We start from the raw sequence: 21050 nt of genomic DNA, 5'->3' as shown, positions 1-21050 counted from the left end.
GGAAGTATGGGAAATGTAACTGATATGCTTTTGTGCCTAATTGAACCATTACGTGTAGTGGAAACCATTATGATTTTAACTAAAGCTGTATCTCGGTGGGGAGGGGTGTTATGTACTGAAGTTCTCACCCTGGGCCAGCAGGGGGATACTGTATAGTTTTCACTCAGGTCCACATATGCAAATAAGGGATTGAAAGTGACGTTCAGTGATTGGATTGTTACAGAAAGTGTTACAGTTGCGTTGTAGTGGAGCTCTATATAAGCAGGCTGACTGAACCCTTCAGTTCAGTTCAGTTCTGGGTCTGTGAATAAACAAGAGCTGTTTGAAGAATCGCTGTGTCGTCTGATATGTTCACCCACATCTTAACACACATGGTGATTCTTTATCCTCAAATAGGTATTGTGGGTGTCCAGAAATCAATAATGGCTGACTAATTTCTGATAACTAGCTACCAATAATAATATAATATGTGGGAATAAGGAAAACAGGAGACGAGCCTTTCAAAAAGTTATGATGTGCTGCCATCTAGTGGTTATCAGGGAGTGAGACATTAAGAGTTGAAATATCTTGTTGTGGTAAAAAGACGCTCCAACATTTATTTCTCCGATGAAAATAGGGACTTCTTCTTCTTCTTCTTCTTCTTCTTCTTCTTCTTCTTCTTCTTCTTCTTCTTCTTCCCACCCCACCCACCTGACTGGCTTGCCCAGGCAGCTTCCAACATATATAAAAACATAATAAAATATCCAGGGCTGCCTTCAGATGTCTTCTAAAGGTTGTAAAGGTCAAGGTCAAGGTACCCCTGACCATTAGGTCGAGTCGCGGATGACTCTGGGGTTGCGGTGCTCATCTCGCTTTATTGGCCGAGGGAGCCGGCGTACAGCTTTCAGGTCATGTGGCCAGCATGACTAAGCCGCTTCTGGCCAACCAGAGCAGCGCACGGAAACGCCGTTTACCTTCCCGCCTATTTATCTACTTGTACTTTGACGTGCTTTCGAACTGCTAGGTGGGCAGGATTGAAAGGTTGTAGAGTCACTTATCTCCTTGGCTCGGGGGTCACATAACTGCAGACCCTCCAAAATTTCACTGATGGAAATATGGACGTCCTAAGGAAAAGCGGGATATTCTGGGATCAAATCAGAAACTGGGACAGCTTCTGTAAATCCTGGACTGTCCCTGGGAAACACTTGGAGTTTCTGCATTAATAACAATACTTGTATTGTACTTAAAACTTTCTAAGTGCTATACAGATATTAAAAGATAAGGCAAACCTTGTCCACAGGCTCACAATGTACCATCCTTCATCAAAAGGTGAAGGACAAAAGGAATATATTTTGAAGATGTGTAAGTTGCAAAAGAATATATTTTTTTAGTAAAATCACAATTATTAGTAAGAAAAATAATCATCCAATGAATATATATTCAAGTACAGTCTTTTTTTAAAAAAGGAAGAAAACAGGATTGCTCCTTTTTCACATCAGCAGAGTGAAGGCAGAGTGATCCTGCTGAGTTTGGGCGCCAGCTCAGTACTAAGCAGAATGGTTCCCTCTGATCAGGAAAGGGGGTGAGACTTCTTTGCACCGGGTTCAGGAGAGCAATTGGATGCACCAGGGATCTCTGGGGCACGCCTGGAACTCAGTGCTGAAAAGGGAGGAGGGAGAAACCCCTGGAAGGGGAGAGAAAAGGAGGGCTCCCAGTTGTTCAGAACTTAGAGGGGACCTCAGCAGCCCAGGGAGGCCAGACAAGCACAACCAGCGGCCAGGTCTCTCTCCCTGCGCAGATCTTCTGCAGCCCCTCCATGCCAAACACTGAAGACTAACATTCATGAGGCTGAACAGTTCTGGTCCTTGCTTGACAAGAGAAAAGCTCAGGGACAATTAAAAATTAAATAAAACCAAGCAAATAAAACAGAACACTCTACAGAAAGTGCAAAACAACAACTAAAGTCTTTTTTTAAAAAGGTTACAGTTATAGTCCCATGTCCTAAACAAAAGTTCTGTTTCTAAGCAAAGTGTGTGCATGTGCACTCCTAGATTTTTGCAAGGCTTTTCTGTCTTTAATATTCATTCATGATGTAATTATAAATATAGTTCAACTCCTACAACAGCCTTTGCCAACTATTTGATTGGAGTCGAATACTGCCTACTGCCCCCTTTTCAAGAAAAAAACCTACTCAGTGCCCCCCTGGAAATCTCCCTTCTTTAAGCAAACAAACAGTCCGATCCGCCCCAAGGGAGGGGCCGGTGCCACAGCCCACCTGCCCTCGGCCAAAGAGGCAGGCAAGCTGCAAAAAGGGTTTCCTCAAGCCTGGGAAAAGCCCTCACCTCCAGGGGAGGCGCTGTCACTGTCCCACAATGGCGCCCAACCAGAATGGTAAGAATCATTACACAACAGATGAAACACGTACTGTTTTCAATAATGTTCTTCTCTTCTTTCTTTATGCTTCCCCCACCCCTTTATTTTTATTCAATGCCCCCCCAATTGCACCCTAGCCTAGACTGCTACTGCCCCCCAGGATCATTCCAACGCCCCCAGGGGGCAGCATCGCCCACTTTGGGAAACACTGTTCAACCTGCCTGGCTGGCTTAGATTCCTCCACCTTCTGCCTGTATTCCATTTGCAAATTCCACATTCTTAGTATTAATGTTATCAATGACCCCATAACGGCACATTTACCTGGAGACTGATAAACCTTCCTTGCCGTGTTATGTTAACGCTGTGTGGTTGTCCATTTGACACGTTCCTGTGATCTACATTAATATTATACGGCTCTTTAGTGCTTCCAAGGTTGTATCGAATCTGCAAGTTTCCTACAGAAAAGAACATTCAACTATTCAGTTATTGTTATCTGTTTTCTATAACTTTTTCTATAAAAATTGCAACTTTTTAGTTTTTACATCCTGTCATTGTGATGTGGGGGTTATGTTCTGAGGCACAACACATGTCGGTGAAATCACGTATAATTGAAACCCACTGAAAAACCCTGCAAATACCCCGTTCCACCCTGCCCCACCCCCATTCTGCCCCTTTAGTGACATTTCAGCGACCTCTTTATGATCTTTCTGGGTCCAGGGCAATGTGCGATTGTAATGATTTGAGGTCCGAAGGCCATTTCACACATTCCACAGAAGCAAGCTCAGGTTTGCCACAGCACTGTCCTCAGCCATGGTTTCCCGAGGGTTTGTTCCCATGTGACATGCTTCAAAGCAGAACTTGCACACGGTACAAGGGGTAGGTAAGATGATGGGGCCAACATCTCAACAACAAAGCAGCTACAACTCTCTGCTATCCCCAAACTGGCAAGGATTATGATTGCAATAGTACAGAACTCACAGAGTCTTTAAAGCAAAGTGTGTTCTAGGAAGAAGAAAGAGGAGAAGACTGGGATCCATATTGGGCAGGCTGGCTGAAGTCTGGCTGGGTGAGATGCCTTGGACTCCATGGTTGCACGGCTGTGCAGGTCAAGCCCCTCTTGAGATGAACATGCTGCAAGGTCTGGACTCCCCCCATGCAGACTGGCACACCCTGTTTCTTAAAGCTACGACAGTCTCCGTTTTGTCTCAATTCTCCCAAGGGACACTGTCACCCTGGGTGAGTGCCTGGGACCCCATGGGTTTTTGCTGCTGCTCAGCAGAGAGGGGAGCAAGCACCCAACTTTTGTAACAGTATAATAAACACACAAGGAGAGGAATTTTCACATAAGGAGAGCAAAGACAAAGCACTTACCGGAGGGATTCACCAGCACAGCCATGTAGTCCTGGGAGTAAGAACTGACATACAGGAGGATACAGGGGGCTTTGTTAGTGCTGAAGCTAAAGCTCAGCTCTTCTTTCTTCAGGCTCTGGTCTGACACAACGTTCTCTGTTTCCTTTGAGCTCAAGAGAGTTCTGCTACCTAAGTCCTTCACATTATTCCCCACAGATGAAAAATTATACCGGAGCCACATTCCCTCTTCGAAAAAAGCGCCCACGTCTGGAGAAGGGGAAAGAGAAAAAGGAAGTTACAGTACTATGACATATTTGGATGGACACACACTATAATTATCGTAATCTTATCATCAGCTCATCTCTCAATTCACTAGAACAATGGGCCAGCCTGGACAGATGTGGTGGATGGGCAGGCAAATGCCCAGTAAAGAAACTGCTGGGAATGGGGCAACACCTGGAAACGATTTTAATGAAGCAATTTCACAAGACTTTGTTAAATCTAACACTAGCAAGTACTGCACTTTGTTGCTTTCCCAAAAAATGAATTAATGTGTTTAGAAGTGGCCCTGGTGCAATCACATAAAACAACAGTCCATCCTTTCTTTTCAGAGCTCTCTGTGATAGATTTATAGCTGTCATTCCGCCATAAATCTCCTCCAAAATACTAACATGAAAAGCAATTCCATTTTACACCTTCCTTTTTTGTTAGATCCAATTTCATCCCTTTTGCTTGATAATGAAAATCTCAAACTTACATGCGGACACTACCAACCGTGAGCCACACTACTTTGGGTTTGACCCACTTTATGGTTCAACAGCATTTTGCCCACAAAATGGCGCTTCTAAGGGCATGACTGGCATGCAGATGACTGCTTCCATCCACGGACGTTTCCAGTGCTTTTTCAGAGGCCACGATAGAAGACTCCAGGGTTGTGTGAAGAGGTCTTAGGCCACTGCTTGAAATGAGTAAGGGCATCAATAAAAAAGTTTGGGTTCATGTGTTGGAGTGAGGTATTCCCTGGGGCTATCAATCTGTGGTGGGTATTTCTGTAATCAAATGTCTACCTTTTAACCAGTTAATCAATTAATCATCAAAACCTTTAAAAGTGTGGGGGACTTGTAGGTTTCAAAAATCTCGGCCTGCAGCTGTCGCCCCTAAAGCTGCACAGCCCCCCAGGGTCTTTCCGAATGTGTAGATTGGCTCTGAGTGTCATGATGACCCCGAAGTCCAGCCGCGATCCAGACACACACGCAGCGCAGCCTCCTTTTTTTTTTTTTTTGCGTTTTAGAAAAGCTTTATTAAATTTAGTTTTCTATACAATATATTCGAAGTTTGTCATTTCTTATACATTTTGGACTTCCTTCAGCAATGTTGACATTCATTCATGTTTGGATCTTCGTATCACATTCCATTTTTATATTGCCATTCGTACCTCCTTTATACATTATTTCAACTTAACAATATTTATTAACCCTTCACAAAGCCTCTTTAAACCCTACTAACGTTGTACTTACAGAACATTTATTTTCCAGATAACCCACAAACTTTCCCCAGTCTTCAATGAACAATTGATCTTTCGAGTATCTTATTTTCCCTGTTAATTTGTCTAACTCGGCATATTCTGTTAGTTTTGCCCTCCATTCTGCCATCGTTGGGATTACATCCTGTTTCCATCTCTGCGCTAACACAATTCTGGCTGCGGTAACCGCGTACTGGAAGATTTTGTGATCTCTTTTCCTAATGTCCTTTCCCATGATGTTAAGTAGGAAGGCTTCTGGTTTTTTGACAAAGGTGTAACCTAATAACTTTTTTAACTCATTATAGATATCCTCCCAAAAGTTTTTAACCTTATTACACTCCCACCACTGATGGTAAAAGGTCCCCACCTTTTGTTTACATTTCCAGCATTTATTGTCTACTTTATACATCTTAGCCAGTTTCGCCGGTGTCATGTACCACCTATATTGCATCTTCATCACATTTTCCTTAAGTAGCATACTTGCCGTAAATTTCATGTTTACTTTCCAGAGTCTTTCCCAGTCTTGCATTAGGATGTTATACCCGAGGTCTCTTGCCCATTCCACCATCACTGACTTCACCTCCTCATCCTTTGTTTGCCACTCAAGTAGTATTTTGTACATTTTAGAAAGGTTTTTAAATTCACTATTTATTATCTCCTTTTGGAATATTGATTCTTTTTCCACATAACCCCTATCTTTCACCTCCGATTTGAATATTTCATTTATTTGGAAGTAGTGGAGCCAGCCTTGGGTAAGCGATTTGATCTGGTCGTATGGTTTTACTTTCCACTTTCCTCCTTCTTTTATAACCATTTCTTCAAACTTTCCCCACTTTTCTTCCATATTAACTTTCTTAGCACTCATTAACTCTTGTGGAGATAGCCAGTGTGGTGTTCTCGGCTCTAACATGTTCTTGTATCTATCCCAGACCTCTATTAATGGGCCCTTAAAGATATGGCTGGTGAAACCTTTATGCACCCTCCTTTTATCCTTCCATAAGTACGCGTGCCACCCGAATTTATTATTATACCCTTCCAAATCTAACAATCTTCCCTTTTCCAATTTAACCCAGTCTTTTATCCAGCAGAGGCACGTCGCTTCATAATAAAGTCTCATGTCTGGGAGGGCGAAGCCCCCTCTTTCTTTGGCGTCCGTTAATAACTTAAATTTAATCCTGGGCTTCTTCCCCTCCCAGACATATCTTGAGATGGTTCTCTGCCATTCTTTGAAGTTTTTTGTTCCCTTTAATATAGGTAATGTTTGAAACAGGAACAGCAATTTAGGTAGCAACATCATTTTCACCATAGACATTCTACCCCAAAATGATAATTTCAATCTGGCCCAGACCTCTAAATCTTTTTTAATTTTATTCCAAACCGGAACGTAGTTGTTTTGATATAGGTCAATGTTTTTGTTGGTAATCCAAATTCCTAAGTATTTTATCTTCCTAACAGCTTCAATTCCGGTTTGTTGTTGTATCGTTGCGACCTTATCCTGATCCATATTTTTAACAATCATTTTTGTCTTATTCTTGTTCAATTTAAATCCTGCGAATTTGCCGAATTTCTCTATCTCGGCCAGTAGTTCTTTTATACTCTCTACAGGTTCCTCCACCGTTATAACCACGTCGTCAGCATACGCTTTAATTTTATATTCGTTTACCCCTAGTGTTACCCCTTTAACTTGTTTATTTTCCCTGATTGCATTTAGTAACACTTCCAAGACCATTATAAAAAGTAACGGTGAGAGTGGGCAGCCCTGTCGAGTTCCTTTGCAAATTTTAATATCTTCGGTAATAACCCCATTTACTATTAATTTCGCCGTCTGCTCTGTATAGATTGCCCCTATGCCGTTTAAGAACTCTTGGCCCATGTCCATGCCTTCCAGATTTTTAAACATAAAGTCCCAATTAACGTTATCGAAGGCTTTCTCCGCATCTATGAATATTAAACTTGCCGGTTTGTCATACCTATCTGATAGGAATTCAATGAGGTTAATTATGTTTCTGGTGTTATTCGTTATTAACCTGCCAGGGAGAAAGCCCGTCTGATCTTCATGTATCGTCCTTATTAAAATCTTTTTGAGTCTTTTAGCCAAGATACCAGCAAAAATCTTATAATCAGTATTCAGCAAGGAAATGGGTCTGTAATTCTTGACTTGGGTTGTGTCCGTGTCTTGTTTCGGGATGATTGTAATAAAAGCCTCTTTCCACGACCCAGGCATGTCTCTCTCTTTTAAAATGTTGTTCATTACATCCATCAGTGGTGCGATCAATATGTCTTTCATTTCTTTATAATAACTCGATGAGAACCCGTCAGGGCCTGGGGCTTTCCCTCTTTTCAGGTCTTTAATTACTTCCTCTATTTCTATTCTGGATATTGGTGTATTTAGCTGTTCTTTTTCCTCTGTCGTAATTTTTTTCACCGTCTTTTCTTTTAAATATCTTTCTATCTTTTTCTTATTATTTCTTTCTTTGTGGTTGTAAAGATGTTTATAAAAATCCAAGAAACCTTTCCTAATTTCTTTCGGGTTGGTTGTTTCTTCTCCATTTATTGCTATTTTATTAATTGTGCTTTGCTCTTTTCTTTTTTTAACTTGCCACGCTAGCCATTTACCTGATTTATTAGCGAATTCAAAACTCTTTTGTCTTAACCTTTTGACATTCCATTCAATCTCCTTATTTATTATAATCGCTACTTGTGTTTGGAGGGATTTTATCTCCTGTTTTGCTTTTTCATTGTTCGGCTTTTGAATTAGTTTCTGCTCGTTCTCTGTAATCTGTTTCATAATCTCATTTAATATCTTTTCCTTATTCTTTTTTTTCCTGGCGTTTTGTTGGATAAATAAGCCCCTCATGACCGCTTTACTTGCGTCCCAAACCATACTTGTTTTTACCCCTTTGTCCATGTTGTCTGAAAAGTACTCCCCCAGTTTTTTCCGGATTCTTACCACAAAGTTTTGGTCATCCCATAAACTATCATTTAGTCTCCACCTGAAAGTTCGTTCCTCTAGTCCTTTCATCTCCATTTCAATTCTGTTATGATCTGAGATGACTTTAGCCTGGATTTCAATCATTTTAATTCTTGGTGACAGTTCATTCGATACCCAGATTTGATCAATTCTTGAGAATGATTGGTTCGGTTCTGAGTGGTATGTAAATTGTTTCTCTAGAGGATGTTTCAATCTCCATATATCGATAAGATTACAGTTTTTGGTCATTGTGAAAAAAATCTTAGGTAGTTTACCTTCTCTATTCTTTGATTTTCTTAGTCTGTCCATTTCGATTGAGACCACGTCATTTAAGTCTCCCATCAAGATAATTTTTTGGTCCATGTATTCAAATAACCTCCCTTCCAGGAAGCTAAAAAATTCTGTTTTATTACCATTAGGGGCGTATATCCCTACTAAAATCAGTGTTTCACCTTGCCAGTTTATTTGCACGGCAATTATTCTCCCTTCCTCATCTTTAAATAGTTGGTGTGCCTCAATTCTGTTTTTAATATATAATACTACTCCCCTTTTTTTCTCTTTATCCGAGGAAATGAATTCGTTCCCCAGTCTTTTATTTGTCAAAATTTTCCTATGTTTCTTCGCAATATGTGTCTCCTGCAAACATATAACATCTAAGTTTTTTTTCTTTAAGATACGTTCAATTCCATTCCGTTTTTTCTTGTCATTCATCCCATTGACATTCCAACTGCATATTTTCAATGACATTTTTATTTAGTTTAAGTTTTAATCTAAGGACTTTCTGGTTCTTCTTCTTCTTCGTCTTCTTCCTCTTCCTGTAGTTTTCCTTTCCTTCGTTCTTCTTCCTCTCCCAACTCTGTATCCACCTTCAAGCTTCCTCCTCCTTCAGCTCCTTTCAACTCCTCCTCTCCTTGTTGAAGTTCTTTGTATCTCCTTGTAAATTTCCCTACTTCGACTTACCTGCGGGCTCTGCTTTACCAGGGCAGACCACGTGGGCTGCCCTCAAGAGAAGTCATTCCTATCACTTGATGCACTTCCAAGTCTTTTCCTGGCTAATTTTATAACTCCCTTTCTCTCCTATTCAATTTAGTTCTTTATCCCATCTCATTATAAACCTCCAGTTCTTGTTGTTGGGCAGTGAAAGGAGATGCTGCTGCTGCACTTCTTCTTGTTATGTTGTTGTCGTTTAGTCGTTTAGTCGTGTCCGACTCTTCGTGACCCCATGGACCAGAGCACGCCAGGCACCTCTGTCCTCCACTACCTCCCGCAGTTTGGTCAACCTCATGCTGGTAACCTCGAAAACACTATCCAACCATCTCGTCCTCTGTCGCCCCCTTCTCCTTGTGCCCTCCATCTTTCCCAGCATCAGTGTCTTCTCCAGGGAGTCTTCTCTTCTCATGAGGTGGCCAAAGTACTGGAGCCTCAGCTTCACGATCTGTCCTTCCAGTGAGCACTCAGGTCTGATTTCCTTAAGAATGGATGCATTTGATCTTCTTGCCGTCCATGGGACTCTCAAGAGTCTTCTCCAGCACCATAATTCAAAAGCATCAATTCTTCGGCGATCAGCCTTCTTTATGGTCCAGCTCTCACTTCCATACATCACTACTGGGAAGACCATGGCTTTAACTATACGGACCTTTGTTGGCAAGGTGACATCTCTACTTCTCAAGATGCTGTCTAGGCCTGTCATTGCCCTTCTCCCAAGAAGCAGGCGTCTTTTAATTTCGTGGCTGCTGTCACCATCTGCAGTGATCATGGAGCCCAAGAAAGTAAAATCTCTCACTGCCTCCATTTCTTCCCCTTCTATTTGCCAGGAGGTGATGGGACCAGTGGCCATGATCTTCTTGTTATATCCGTGTGAATTAAGACACTTTTTTCAATGGTTTTGGGAGTTTTATAAATAGTGATGATGGTTTTGGATAGCGATGCTGGACATTAATTAAGCAGCCTATATTTTAGCACAAGGTGCAAATTTATTACAAAATGTAGACTTTTCCAGCATTTGTAAGCAACTCTTACGTTTCCATATATTTTCATTGCAATTTTGGGACATACAAAAATGGCAAAATTATACTCCTATCCATCTAGAAGCGAGGCAAAGGAGTCTTGCAACAGGGTCCTATTTGGATTAGGATGAATTTTGATGATAGACACCTGGTCTTTTCTTTATCTGCTCCTAAGAGCCCCGCTGGATGCGACCAAAGGCCTATCTAGTCACAGTGGCCAAGCAGGTTCCCGTGGGAAACCTGCAAGCTGGACCAGGAGCAGCAGCAGCAGCAGCGACACTTTTCTGCTCAGGAGTTGCTAAGGATGGCTGCAATCCTAACCCCACAAGACTTACTTCTGAGTAAGACACAGCTAGGATTGTGCTGAAACACAATTTATAGCTCCCCTTTCTATCAATTCTTCAAGGCAGTTTACACTGCCAAGGCCATCATAACTGAGATGCCCAGAGCACAGTGGAGCCCAAAGAGTCAGCGAGAGCATGAAAGCTGTGAGGAGGGGAGCTCTGCAAAAGCTGCTGCAGTCAAACGCTTTCCCCTGCTCTTTTGCCCAGTGGCCGAATCCTCTCTCGTCTCTTATGTGAAGATGGAGGGGGATATCTTCCTCACCTCAGAGAGTCCGTTCCTATATAAAAACAAGCCCATTAATTTCAGGATATGTCCCCCAGCCCCTCTGCTTAGGCAGCAAGCTAATAAGAATGCCAAAATGAATACAAACTGGTTCAGCCCTCAGAAATGCCATTAAGTGCTGCTGGGCGGCTTCCACAAAGAAGGGTAAACATACGTAAACTAAGGGCAAAATGAGGTCAGCAAAGCAATCTCTGGGACTGCAGACTCATTTCAGCCGCTCCTCATAACAATTTCTCAGATCAGTGAAAGAACAATTGCAGCTGATTACACCCCCTCCCCACCCGAAAAAGCTCCTAAGAGAAAGAAATGTCAAACTCCATTTTGACAGCTATGTCCTTGGCCAGCTGCTGCAAATCTCCGGCACCTGAAGTGTCACTCATATGCGAGATCGGGCCCTCCAAAGACGGGAAGCGGTGCAATTTCACAGCAGCCATCAATCAGGAATTCCAAGCATGAATTTCATCAATAAAAATATTCCCATAGTGTGTGGCCCACGCTCACCCTGAGAAGTGCTTGCTAGTTATAAACCAATCTAGGCTGGTCCTCAGTGCCAGCAGCATTTATTTGCTTAGATTCTTTTGTATCATTCCTATTTACCGGTCCTGTAAATGCATTGAAATCGAAAGTCACTGTTGTGTAAGATAAAGAAGGATCTATTTTCACTACTGGAATATGTGCAGTTTCTTGTCTCCCAGCCAGTCTGAACGAGGCTCTGTGCATGTAAAGCAATGTTCTTGCCTATGGCACCCACATGGCACACGTCTTCCTCCTTGGAGCCTGAAAGAGGCATTTCAGACATCAGAGTTAGCGAATGCCTGTGACGCCCATAGGCCCAAACCATGGAGTAACCTCCTGGGTTTTCAGTGAGTTAATGAATGTGCCATTGGGCCAATACATGCTGGACTTCAGGTATTGACCCCTATGCAAATATGACACACAATGTGCTGGTGTCTGGATGGTCTGGAGGTGGGAAAGACTGGCTGGGCAGGCATGTTCCTGCTCCTCCCCCGAGGGTGACCACTTATGCACCCCTCAAAAATAGGAATGCTTTGCCAAAAGAGAGGACAACGACATGCACAACATTTGCACACCCTAATTAATATGTATAGATTCAAATTTAGAAACAATTGCTATAGTTTAAAGAAATCTCATGTAGCTCGCCATAGTGGGGAAGACTCTGACCAGGTGACCTGTGTCTGCTGCCCAGGTGGGGACTATTGCTGGACAATTTCAAGAGCCCTGCTCCCCCTTCTTGGACTTCCTTATTTTTAAACTGGACTGGACTGGACTGGACAGTGCTTAAAACAGAGGATGGTCCTCTCTAAATTTAGGACACATGACTGCCCTGTCTCAAGTCTGGTCTGAACGGGCGCCTAGTCTGCTTTGCAAATCAGATCTCAGCACTTTTGCTTTATATGTTCTAGTCCACTCAGAGTCATCTCTAAGATGTGCCACAGGGTCCCTTAGGAAGCAGGTGCTCCAACATTTCCCTGTGAGTGAGAAGAACTTTTGGGAGTCTGCTCCTCTCCATTTTCTTAAATTATTCACAAATTATTGCTCTCCCTTCTTTAGGGTTCTCTGAAAGTGCCTCTCTACAGTTTGACCTCGCTAAAAGGCCCCACTTCTAAAACTAATTTTTAGATTGGAGCAATCAGTTTTGACAAATTGAATCTGACAAAGTCATTTTTGTCCAGCCTGCTGTACTTATTTTGGGCATCAAACCATGCAATAAATTCAGATCTTTGGAAACACAATATCAGCATATTTCTCACTTTTACACAGAGTAGAAAAACTACACTATAAGGGAGTGTAGCAGTTGCTATTCTATCCCCCGAATGGCTGGGAGAGGAAGAGAGAGGGCGGGAATTGCTCTGTACTATTTTGCGTCTAGTCAAGGTTACCAATGACCAAGGTTACCAATGGAGGGGAGCTTCCCTGCATTATTTTACTGAGAAAAAAGAAAATGTCTTAACAACTTGGTTGTTACTGCAATTATTTACCACCCCTTAGAGTCGAATATTGCCTACTGTCGAAGACACATCAATAGTCCAACAACTGAAGGTGCATTCTCACAGCGCCCCGAGAGCAGCATCCTGCCCTCCTCTGCCTCCCACTCCCACCTCCTCCGCCCTCTCTCCCGCCTCCCCTGCTGCTCACTTGATCCCCCCACATCTCTCCGCAAGTTCTTGATTCTCCCCTAGCACTGCTGGAAGGTATAGATGAATCCAGGGGCACCACTGGAGGGGGGCTGAGCTCTCTGGGGGCCCTGCATCATTAATTGGCTCAATATTCAGGGGGCCAAGCGCAGAGTCACGGCTTTCATGGCCGGCTGCTGGGCGCAAGATCGACAGGAGCTGCAGGAGGGAGGAGAAGCCAGCTCTCAGGATGCTCAGCATGTGCGTGTGACATCACACACGCGCGGGACACCCCCCCCCATCTGCCGTGTAAGTTGGCGCATATGTATGAATCCAGACATCTGGAGAAACCTGCTCTACGCCCCTTCCGGCTTGTACACATTCAGCTGGCTCCAGTCTGTGTTGGGGAGGTATTTTTTGTCTAACAAACTATGATCCACAATGTCTATGTGCTACACTCGGAAATGGTGCCATGATCCTATGTAAAATGTTACCTTTTTTGCAGTATGGACCGTCGTATGCTGTCCCAGAGCAATCGCAGGAGTAGCCATGGTATTTTTCAACACATTTGCCACCATTCTTGCAGTACATCCCAAAGCTGGTGCAATGGCCTGAGCACCCAGGTTTCACACCAGGGGTGACTTTGGCTCTCTCTTCTAAATCCAGAGTCAAACCGTTCATTCTTAAAGAGCGAATGCAGCCCAGAAACCCCTTCTGTCCTCCTGCAGCACCTGGGCAAGAATGGAAAATGCTCAGTCGAAAGATGCTCCTTCTAGATGGCGAATAACCGCTTTCACATATTGCACAGGAGGGTCAAAAAGAGAAGATCCGGGGATTGTTCCCACAGGTTCCCCCCCCCCTCCATGGGCAGACCTCTGAGGAGAGAGGTGTGTGGAGGGACTGGCGACTCTACCAGAAGGCCTTGCCTGGAAACTGGGTTGGGGGAGTGGGGTTGGGGGTAAGGGAAACTAGTCTGGCCCCCTTACATTCATTCACAAGGAGCCCTTCTGTGAAACTGGTTGTAAGCATGGGAAGGCACACTGACTCCCAGCACTGACAGCTTCCTAAGCAAGTGGATGCCCAGTATGAGTTACAACTATCTCCTGAACCAGTCAACATTACGATCAATTGCTCTTTACTGCTAATCATTCTGAAGGTAGGAGGCATGCAATTAAGGCAAGCGCCATTCTTGTGCAATTGAATTTAGAGTCCAGCCCTAACAGAGACTTAGCCAAACCAATTTCAAGCTTCCTGTGATTGGAGTGGCACTGTTTTTTTACCCCAAGTTATATGGCTACTAGTAATGCAAATACAGTGGTACCTCAGGTTAAGTACTTAATTCGTTCCAGAGGTCCGTACTTAACCTGAAACTGTTCTTAACCTGAAGCACCACTTTAGCTAATGGGGCCTCCTGCTGCTGCCACGCCGCTGGAGCACGATTTCTGTTCTCATCCTGAAGCAAAGTTCTTAACCTGAAGCACTATTTCTGGGTTAGCGGAGTCTGTAACCTGAAGCGTATGTAACCTGAAGTACCACTGTAGTCCTGAGCTCAGGCTGCTACTGTCAACGGTTATTAAAGTGTTTTGGTAATATTAAACCTTCAAACCTTTATTGAACAAAATGGATAAAATGTAAAAAAGAAACAATTTTCAGACAATAAAAGAAGATGCAAATACAAGTTACAGCTCTAATATGAGGAAACAGGGAGTTCGGTTTCCCCACTGACTTTCAAAATGCTCCAGCTTCACAGTTTTGTAGGCCAAGATAGACCTAGAGGCCCTCAGAGCCTTTCTTTTGTTAAGTGGGAACAAAGCAGGCACCATCTTTGAACACCTGGAAATTAGGCCAAGTAAATCAATTAAAGATAAATTTAAAACACTCATTTACCAACATTACCAACTAATTCCACAAATTCCAGTCTAATACCTTAACCAGCCCTTCCTTATTTTCCTGCTTCCTATAAGCAACTGCCACTGCCCCCCCCCAGCCTCTTCGTCCATTCAGTGCACCCATTTACCAGGCGACCTCCTTCATTCTCGGCACCCCAGAGTTCTGGATGCAGCACCAGCGCAGACCGGAGGGTGTGTGTGTGTGTGTGTGTGTGTGTGTGTGTGTGTTGCCATTGCCCATAAAAATGCAATCTCTCTCATCAGGACTACAGTCCAATCTGGGACTGGATTTGAAGGTTTATTTCCAGAGTTGAAGCTGAGAGACAGAACTAAATGCTGCTGATGTTCAGCCCATCCCACCACTCAGTGAGCTGATGGAGGTGGTCTTGGAGATGATGCTGGAGAGCCCCTTCCCAGCATTCAGGCCAAGGCGTCTGACCTCTGTGGCAACCATTGGGCTGTCTCACAACATCAAGGCCCCAATGCATGTGGTGGAAAACACTGGTCTTTGGCTTTTTTTAAAAAAAATGTAAGATGTTATTAAGACTTTTCATAGTAGATTACCCAAAAAAGCAAATTATTCTAGACAGTCCTTTGGTAGCTCAGTGCCCAGAGCACCCACTTACCAACATAGAGCTGGCTGTAGAGCTCCAGGCGGGTGTGTCCTTCCGTGGGGGCCTTCCGGGTCTCTTTGGGGAGCTGGTCCACCTGCAGGCTGGCCTCCTTGACATTCCGCTCCGCAGTGACCCAGTGCCACTGGTCATCATTGAGTGGACTAGGCGACCTGACATGGATCTCCACAGGGCCATTTCCAACATCAAACGAAAAGGAGACATCTGTTGCAGCTGAAGAGAAAACGATAATGGTGTTTGGTTTTGGGTTTTTTGGGGGGGCAGGGGGGGAAGAAATTCTGCTTTACATGAATGCTATTGAAACCAACATGGAAACTATACTTTACAATTAACTGTTATATTTAAGTTGCAATAGAGATTTAATTCTCAATTAGAATAAAGAAAACATCTTTTAAAGACCATGGAGTGGTCTTATAAATCAGAAGGGGGGCCTTTGGGCCCTTCAGAGGGGGCTGAACTGCCTCAAGAATATGCCCTAGCAAGCATGGCCAATGGCTAGAGATGATGGGAGAGCCAAAGGGTCTCCTAGATGCAAGCTACATTCAAAGACAGAGACAACAAAGTAATGAAGGAGGAAGATGTAACCTTGTGCGAGAAAGCTATGTGCAATGAAGATCTGTAAAACCAAAATAGGTTTAAAGGTCAAGATAGGGGTGGAAAAAATGCTATAAATAAGTCAGAGATTTAAAAAACCCTATAAACAAATCAGAGATTAAACAAAAGGGAGGGGAAAGCTATGGAAAATCACTTAGTATTTATTTGCTCTCTGGTGCCATCTGGTGTTACGTGTTTATAACGCATACAAAACACTATTTCTTGACTAATGTAGCAGAGTCCTAGGTGTTTGCATAAATTAGCATCCAGCTAGGTATTGTTATCATTGCATATTTATTTTTTACCCTGGCTTTCCGTTTACAGATAAAATTGGAACAGCTAAGAACACAGAGGTGGAATCATTAAAACCAATTAAACATTTATAGATATAAAATTATATATAAATATAAAAGATTTAACCTCATTTCTTTTTTTGATGGACTTCCAAGTTTGGTGGATCAGGGGGATGCTTTGGACATAGTGTATCTTGATTTCAGTAAGGCTTTTGACAAAGTCCCCCGTGATATTCTTGTGAAGAAGCTGGTAAAATGTGGGTTGAATGAGGTAACTGTTAGGTGGATTTGGAGCTGCTTGACTGACCGAACCCAAAGAGTACTTGTTAATGGTTCCTCATGGAAAACGTGATAAGTGAGTTGCCACAGAGTTCTGTCCTGGGCCTGTTGCTGTTCAACATCCTTATAAATGACTTGCATGAAGGAATTGAGGGGATGCTCATCCAATTTGCAGATGACACCATACTGAGAGGGGTAGCTAATGCCACAGAATATGGATTCAGGATTGAAGATGACCTTAACGGATTGGAGAACTGGGCCCAAACCAACAAAATGAATTTCAGCAGGGAAAAATGTCAGGTTCTGCACTTAAGCAGGGAAACCAGATGCACAAATATAAGATGAGGGACACCTGTGAAAAAGATCTAAGGGGTCTTGGTGGACCACAAGCTTTACATGAGCCAACAATGTGATGCAGCAGCAAAAAAGGCTAATGCTCTTCTAGGCTGCATCAATAGAAGCATAGTGCCCAGATCCAGATCAAGGGAAGTCATAGTCCCACTCTATTCTGTCTTAGTCAGACCACACTTGGAATACTGTGTCCAGTTCTGGGCACCACAGTTTTAGAAGGATGTTCACAAGCTGGAACGTGTGCTGAGAAGGGCAACCAAGATTATCAAAGGTCACCTACCATCAATACATAGGAATTGTTCTGTGCATTGTACCTTCCACAGCCACCTTAGTGTATTCTGAGGTCTACAACTGGCTCCTTAGCATCCAAAGTGAGAGCATGGAATCGATTTTCCAGCTCCAGTGACACAGCATGTCTCCTGACAGTCCTGCTTCTGTGTGTCACATTCCTCCAGGGGTTTGTCTCCTGCAATGGGTGATATTCCTTCTCTCTAGAAGCTCCTCCCACATCTCTGTCCCAGGATAGACCACTCTGCTCTAGCAAAAAAACCCCTCATTTCCCCCAGTGGCTTGAAACATGGATAGGCAGGCCTCATGTTGCTGTGCCTTCTTCTCCAGCAAAGCAACCAGCCCTGTTTACAAGCTCCCAGAGGCTGCAATCAGCCACACAAAGCTTGTTCTCACAAAAGAGTCACCTGCTCCCTATAACTAGCCCCGTCAGCAATCTGGCTGAAGCTCTTGGAGCCTAGGGTTGCCATACACCCGGGATTTCCCGGGCACAGCCAAGCTTTTAAAAAAGCTCAGGTTGAAGTTTCTGAGCACTTTTGAAAGGCAGCCCCAAGTAGAGTGCATCACAGTAATCCAAACCATGTATCTTTAATTAGTTATCCAGCAATTAAAGGTGTGGGGAAATGCAAATCTTACTGGCAGGGTAGGCAGCAGACAGGAAGGGGGCTGATTTCTTTACTCTCTCACCACAATTGCAAGGCTAGGAGGCTCAGAAAAGAGGCCCCCATGGCACGGATGAGAACTTTTTCTAAGCCTCCTCTAGCTATGCAATCTCTCTCTGAGTGAGGTGTGGAGGGGGGTGGTTGGTGAGTGAGTGAGCAGGGAGAGATGCCCCCTCTGTCCCCCCCTGCATGATATATTGTAAAAAGAAAAGAAAGGTTGGGAGCTTCTGATTTCTCCTTTTAGACTCAGCTTATATAGGCATGTTGTGGGAGAAAAGGCTGCTGCTGATGCCAAAAATGAGCAGTAGAGAAAATAACTGAAAACAGGAGAGCAGCAGGGATTTGGAAATCAAAAGAGACAGAAAACAACAACTAAAAATTAATGTCTTATTCCAAGTACTGATTTCAAGTTCATATCAGATGCCCTTTCCTTCCCATGTTATTAACTGCTTCATTCCCTGTGAAGAGCTCCATAGCAGAGCAGCTGCAGCAGCCACATTGTGCACACTGCAAAAGCCAGCTTGTTGAAATATGGCCTAAGAAGCCATGAGTACTGAGCATTCAACACTTTCGCAATGCAATCCCGTCCATGTCTCTTCAGAATAGAGCTTTCTCCCATTTATAGGTCTGCAGCCTCAGCAACCAGGCTGTGTTGGATTCCCACTGTTCAGTGGCTGCAAAGATCAAATAAAACTTGCTTTTCTATTTCACATAAAATATCCTGTCCAGTTCCACTCACTGGTGGGGCTCACATTTAGTCAGGCCCTGTTCTACTCTCCTGTTGGCTCCAGAGAGTGAGCAATCATATTTTCTTCATATCTTTAATATCTAATGTATATGTTGAGTTCTTACAAACAGTATATGAATATGCAGCAAGGGACTCAAGAATGATGCTCAAGAGAAAAGGCTGTCCACAGAAAAACATGTGTGCATTATTACAATATTCTAGAGGCTTTATCAAATGCTTTCCAGAGGCCTATCAAATCTGATCATATAAAACGTGAATCTCCATTGTGTGGGATATATTGCTTCTCGTGTTATTATTCTCCAAGGCAGAGAATTGTAAACTTATTTTTATAAATACCAGTGGTGTTATCAACTCTTTACTATTGATTTTCTCTTAGACCAAACTCTTTATTGCCTCTGGAAAGTTTTATGAATGTTATTTGCTCTGAACTAACACAACCTCTGTTTAACCTTTCCATGAAACTATAAAAAGCAGGTGTGTGTGTGTGTGTGTGTGTGTGTGTGTGTGTGTGTATTCATACTGATATTCAAGAAAGTGTGTTTACACAAAAAAATATTTATTGCATCTACCAACTAAATGATCAGCTGCTGGATTAGGCAATAAAAAAAATAAAAAAGTCAGTTGGGAAAGCTACGCAACTTAGATCTTACCCAAAAGAGGCATTCCATTCACATTCATCTCTATAGGGAATGTTAGCCAGGGATGTATTCTCTGAGCTCTCATGAACCACAGTATTCTCCAAGCAGGGATTGAGGGTGGCGGGGACTGGGGAGCACGTAGCCCTTGAGAACTCCAACTCCCATCAGCCCCAGCAAGCATGGTCACTGGTCAGGGATGAGAAGAGTTGCAGTCCAAGCACACCTAGAGGGCCACAGGTTTAGGTTCTCGAAATTGTACTTTCCTATCAAAAATTGTACTTTCCTATCAAAAATGGTGTGAAACAGGGCTGTGTTCTTGCCCCAACCCTCTTTGGTACATTGTTCTCCCTGTTGCTCTCATATGCCTCCAGCTCGACTGAAGATGGCATGTACATCCATACAAGGAGCAACAGGGGTCTGTTCAACCTGACACGTCTCCACGCCAAGACTTCTCTGACAGATGTCATTTGCAGATGACACAGCCGGGACTGCACACTCCAAGGAAGCTCTACAGAGACTCATCAACTGTTTTACCCAAGCCTGCAGGAGGTTTGGCCTCACCACCAGCCTGATGATGACCAACGTCTGGAGTCAGAACGCTGTGAGCCCTCCATGCATCAGCAACGGTGACCACACACTTGTGGTGGTTTGTCTCCCTGGGATCCACCATAACCAGCAACCTCTCTATCAGTGCTGAGCTGGACAAGCGTTTTGACCAGGCAGCTATGGCAATGGCTTGCTTCTCCAAAGGATCTGGAGAATGTGATGTCCAATACCAAGATGAAGGTCTACCAGCCTTGCATGTTGAGCCTGCTGCTTTACGGAAGTGAGTCGTGGGCAACTTCCAGCAGTCGGGAGCGACACCTCAATGCCTTCCACATCGCGATCTACTGGTAGATCTCTGGTAGGTTTTGGTAGTTTACGGTCGATCACTGTGTCCCTTTCCTTAGTGTTGGTAAAATAGAATCCGGCCCCAGCTCCTCGCCCCGCCCCCCATTGTTGCACAATCTGCAGAGCGGAAGACGGAGTTTACTCAGTGAGGCCGTTTGTTTCCCCAGCGATCTGTAGCAGGTAGATCACTGCCAATTTTTAATTTTGTGAGTAGATCACAGTCTCTTGGGAGTTGGCCACCTCTGCCCTAAACCATATTCAGAAAGCAAACGCTGCCCTTTGCTGGTTTAGCAACATAGTGCTCTCCTAGAAATATGGGCAAAAGTAGTGCAGGGGAAAGCTGCAATGAGGATTTGGTGCAATGGAGTTGTGTTGTGTTGTTATGTGACTATGTTCCCAGTTACGACTAGACCCTGAGATTGGTTGCTTGGACCAGCAGGGATTAATATGAGGATTATCATAGTCTCCAGACAGTTTACAGATATCACCCCCACCCCCCTTTAGCAGGAGTTTGAGAGAAATACCAGTGGTGTTCTAGCCACTGACATTATGTTATGACAACAGTTACAGAGGCATGTAGGGGCAAGTAGGAAACTGACTAAAAATGGGGGGGGGGGCTAACTTAGGCTGCAACCCACCCAAACAAAGGAGGCCTCCCCAACCCACATCAGGCTTGCTTTCTAATTCTGAAATTTAGTTTGCCCTAAAACACTGGGGTGCCAAGCAGGAAGTGAGATAGCATGTTGGACCCAGGTTCAACCTTCCACTGAGTCATGAAGTGTACAGTTATTGGCCCAAGGGCACCTCTCATGGGTTGAACCT

At 43.7% G+C, this 21050-nt stretch overlaps 1 protein-coding gene across 2 annotated transcripts in view; it reads right to left on the bottom strand.

Annotated features, from left to right (window-relative positions):
- The window catches only part of CNTNAP2 (contactin associated protein 2), a 950652-nt gene that overhangs the window by 50546 nt on the left and 879056 nt on the right, over window positions 1-21050 (bottom strand). For both annotated transcript variants that reach the window (XM_028751461.2, XM_077916554.1), the window contains 4 exons: window positions 15479-15697; window positions 13458-13694; window positions 3724-3969; window positions 2674-2807 (listed from right to left, as the gene is read on the bottom strand). In XM_028751461.2, coding sequence (XP_028607294.2) covers window positions 2674-2807; window positions 3724-3969; window positions 13458-13694; window positions 15479-15697 — 836 coding nt within the window. The remainder of the gene's footprint in view (window positions 1-2673; window positions 2808-3723; window positions 3970-13457; window positions 13695-15478; window positions 15698-21050) is intronic.

Source organism: Podarcis muralis, chromosome 12 (genome assembly GCF_964188315.1).
Source record: "Podarcis muralis chromosome 12, rPodMur119.hap1.1, whole genome shotgun sequence".
NCBI classification, from domain to species: domain Eukaryota; kingdom Metazoa; phylum Chordata; class Lepidosauria; order Squamata; family Lacertidae; genus Podarcis; species Podarcis muralis.
Note: the sequence above shows the minus strand (reverse complement) of the source record. Positions and strands in the feature narration are given on the sequence as shown.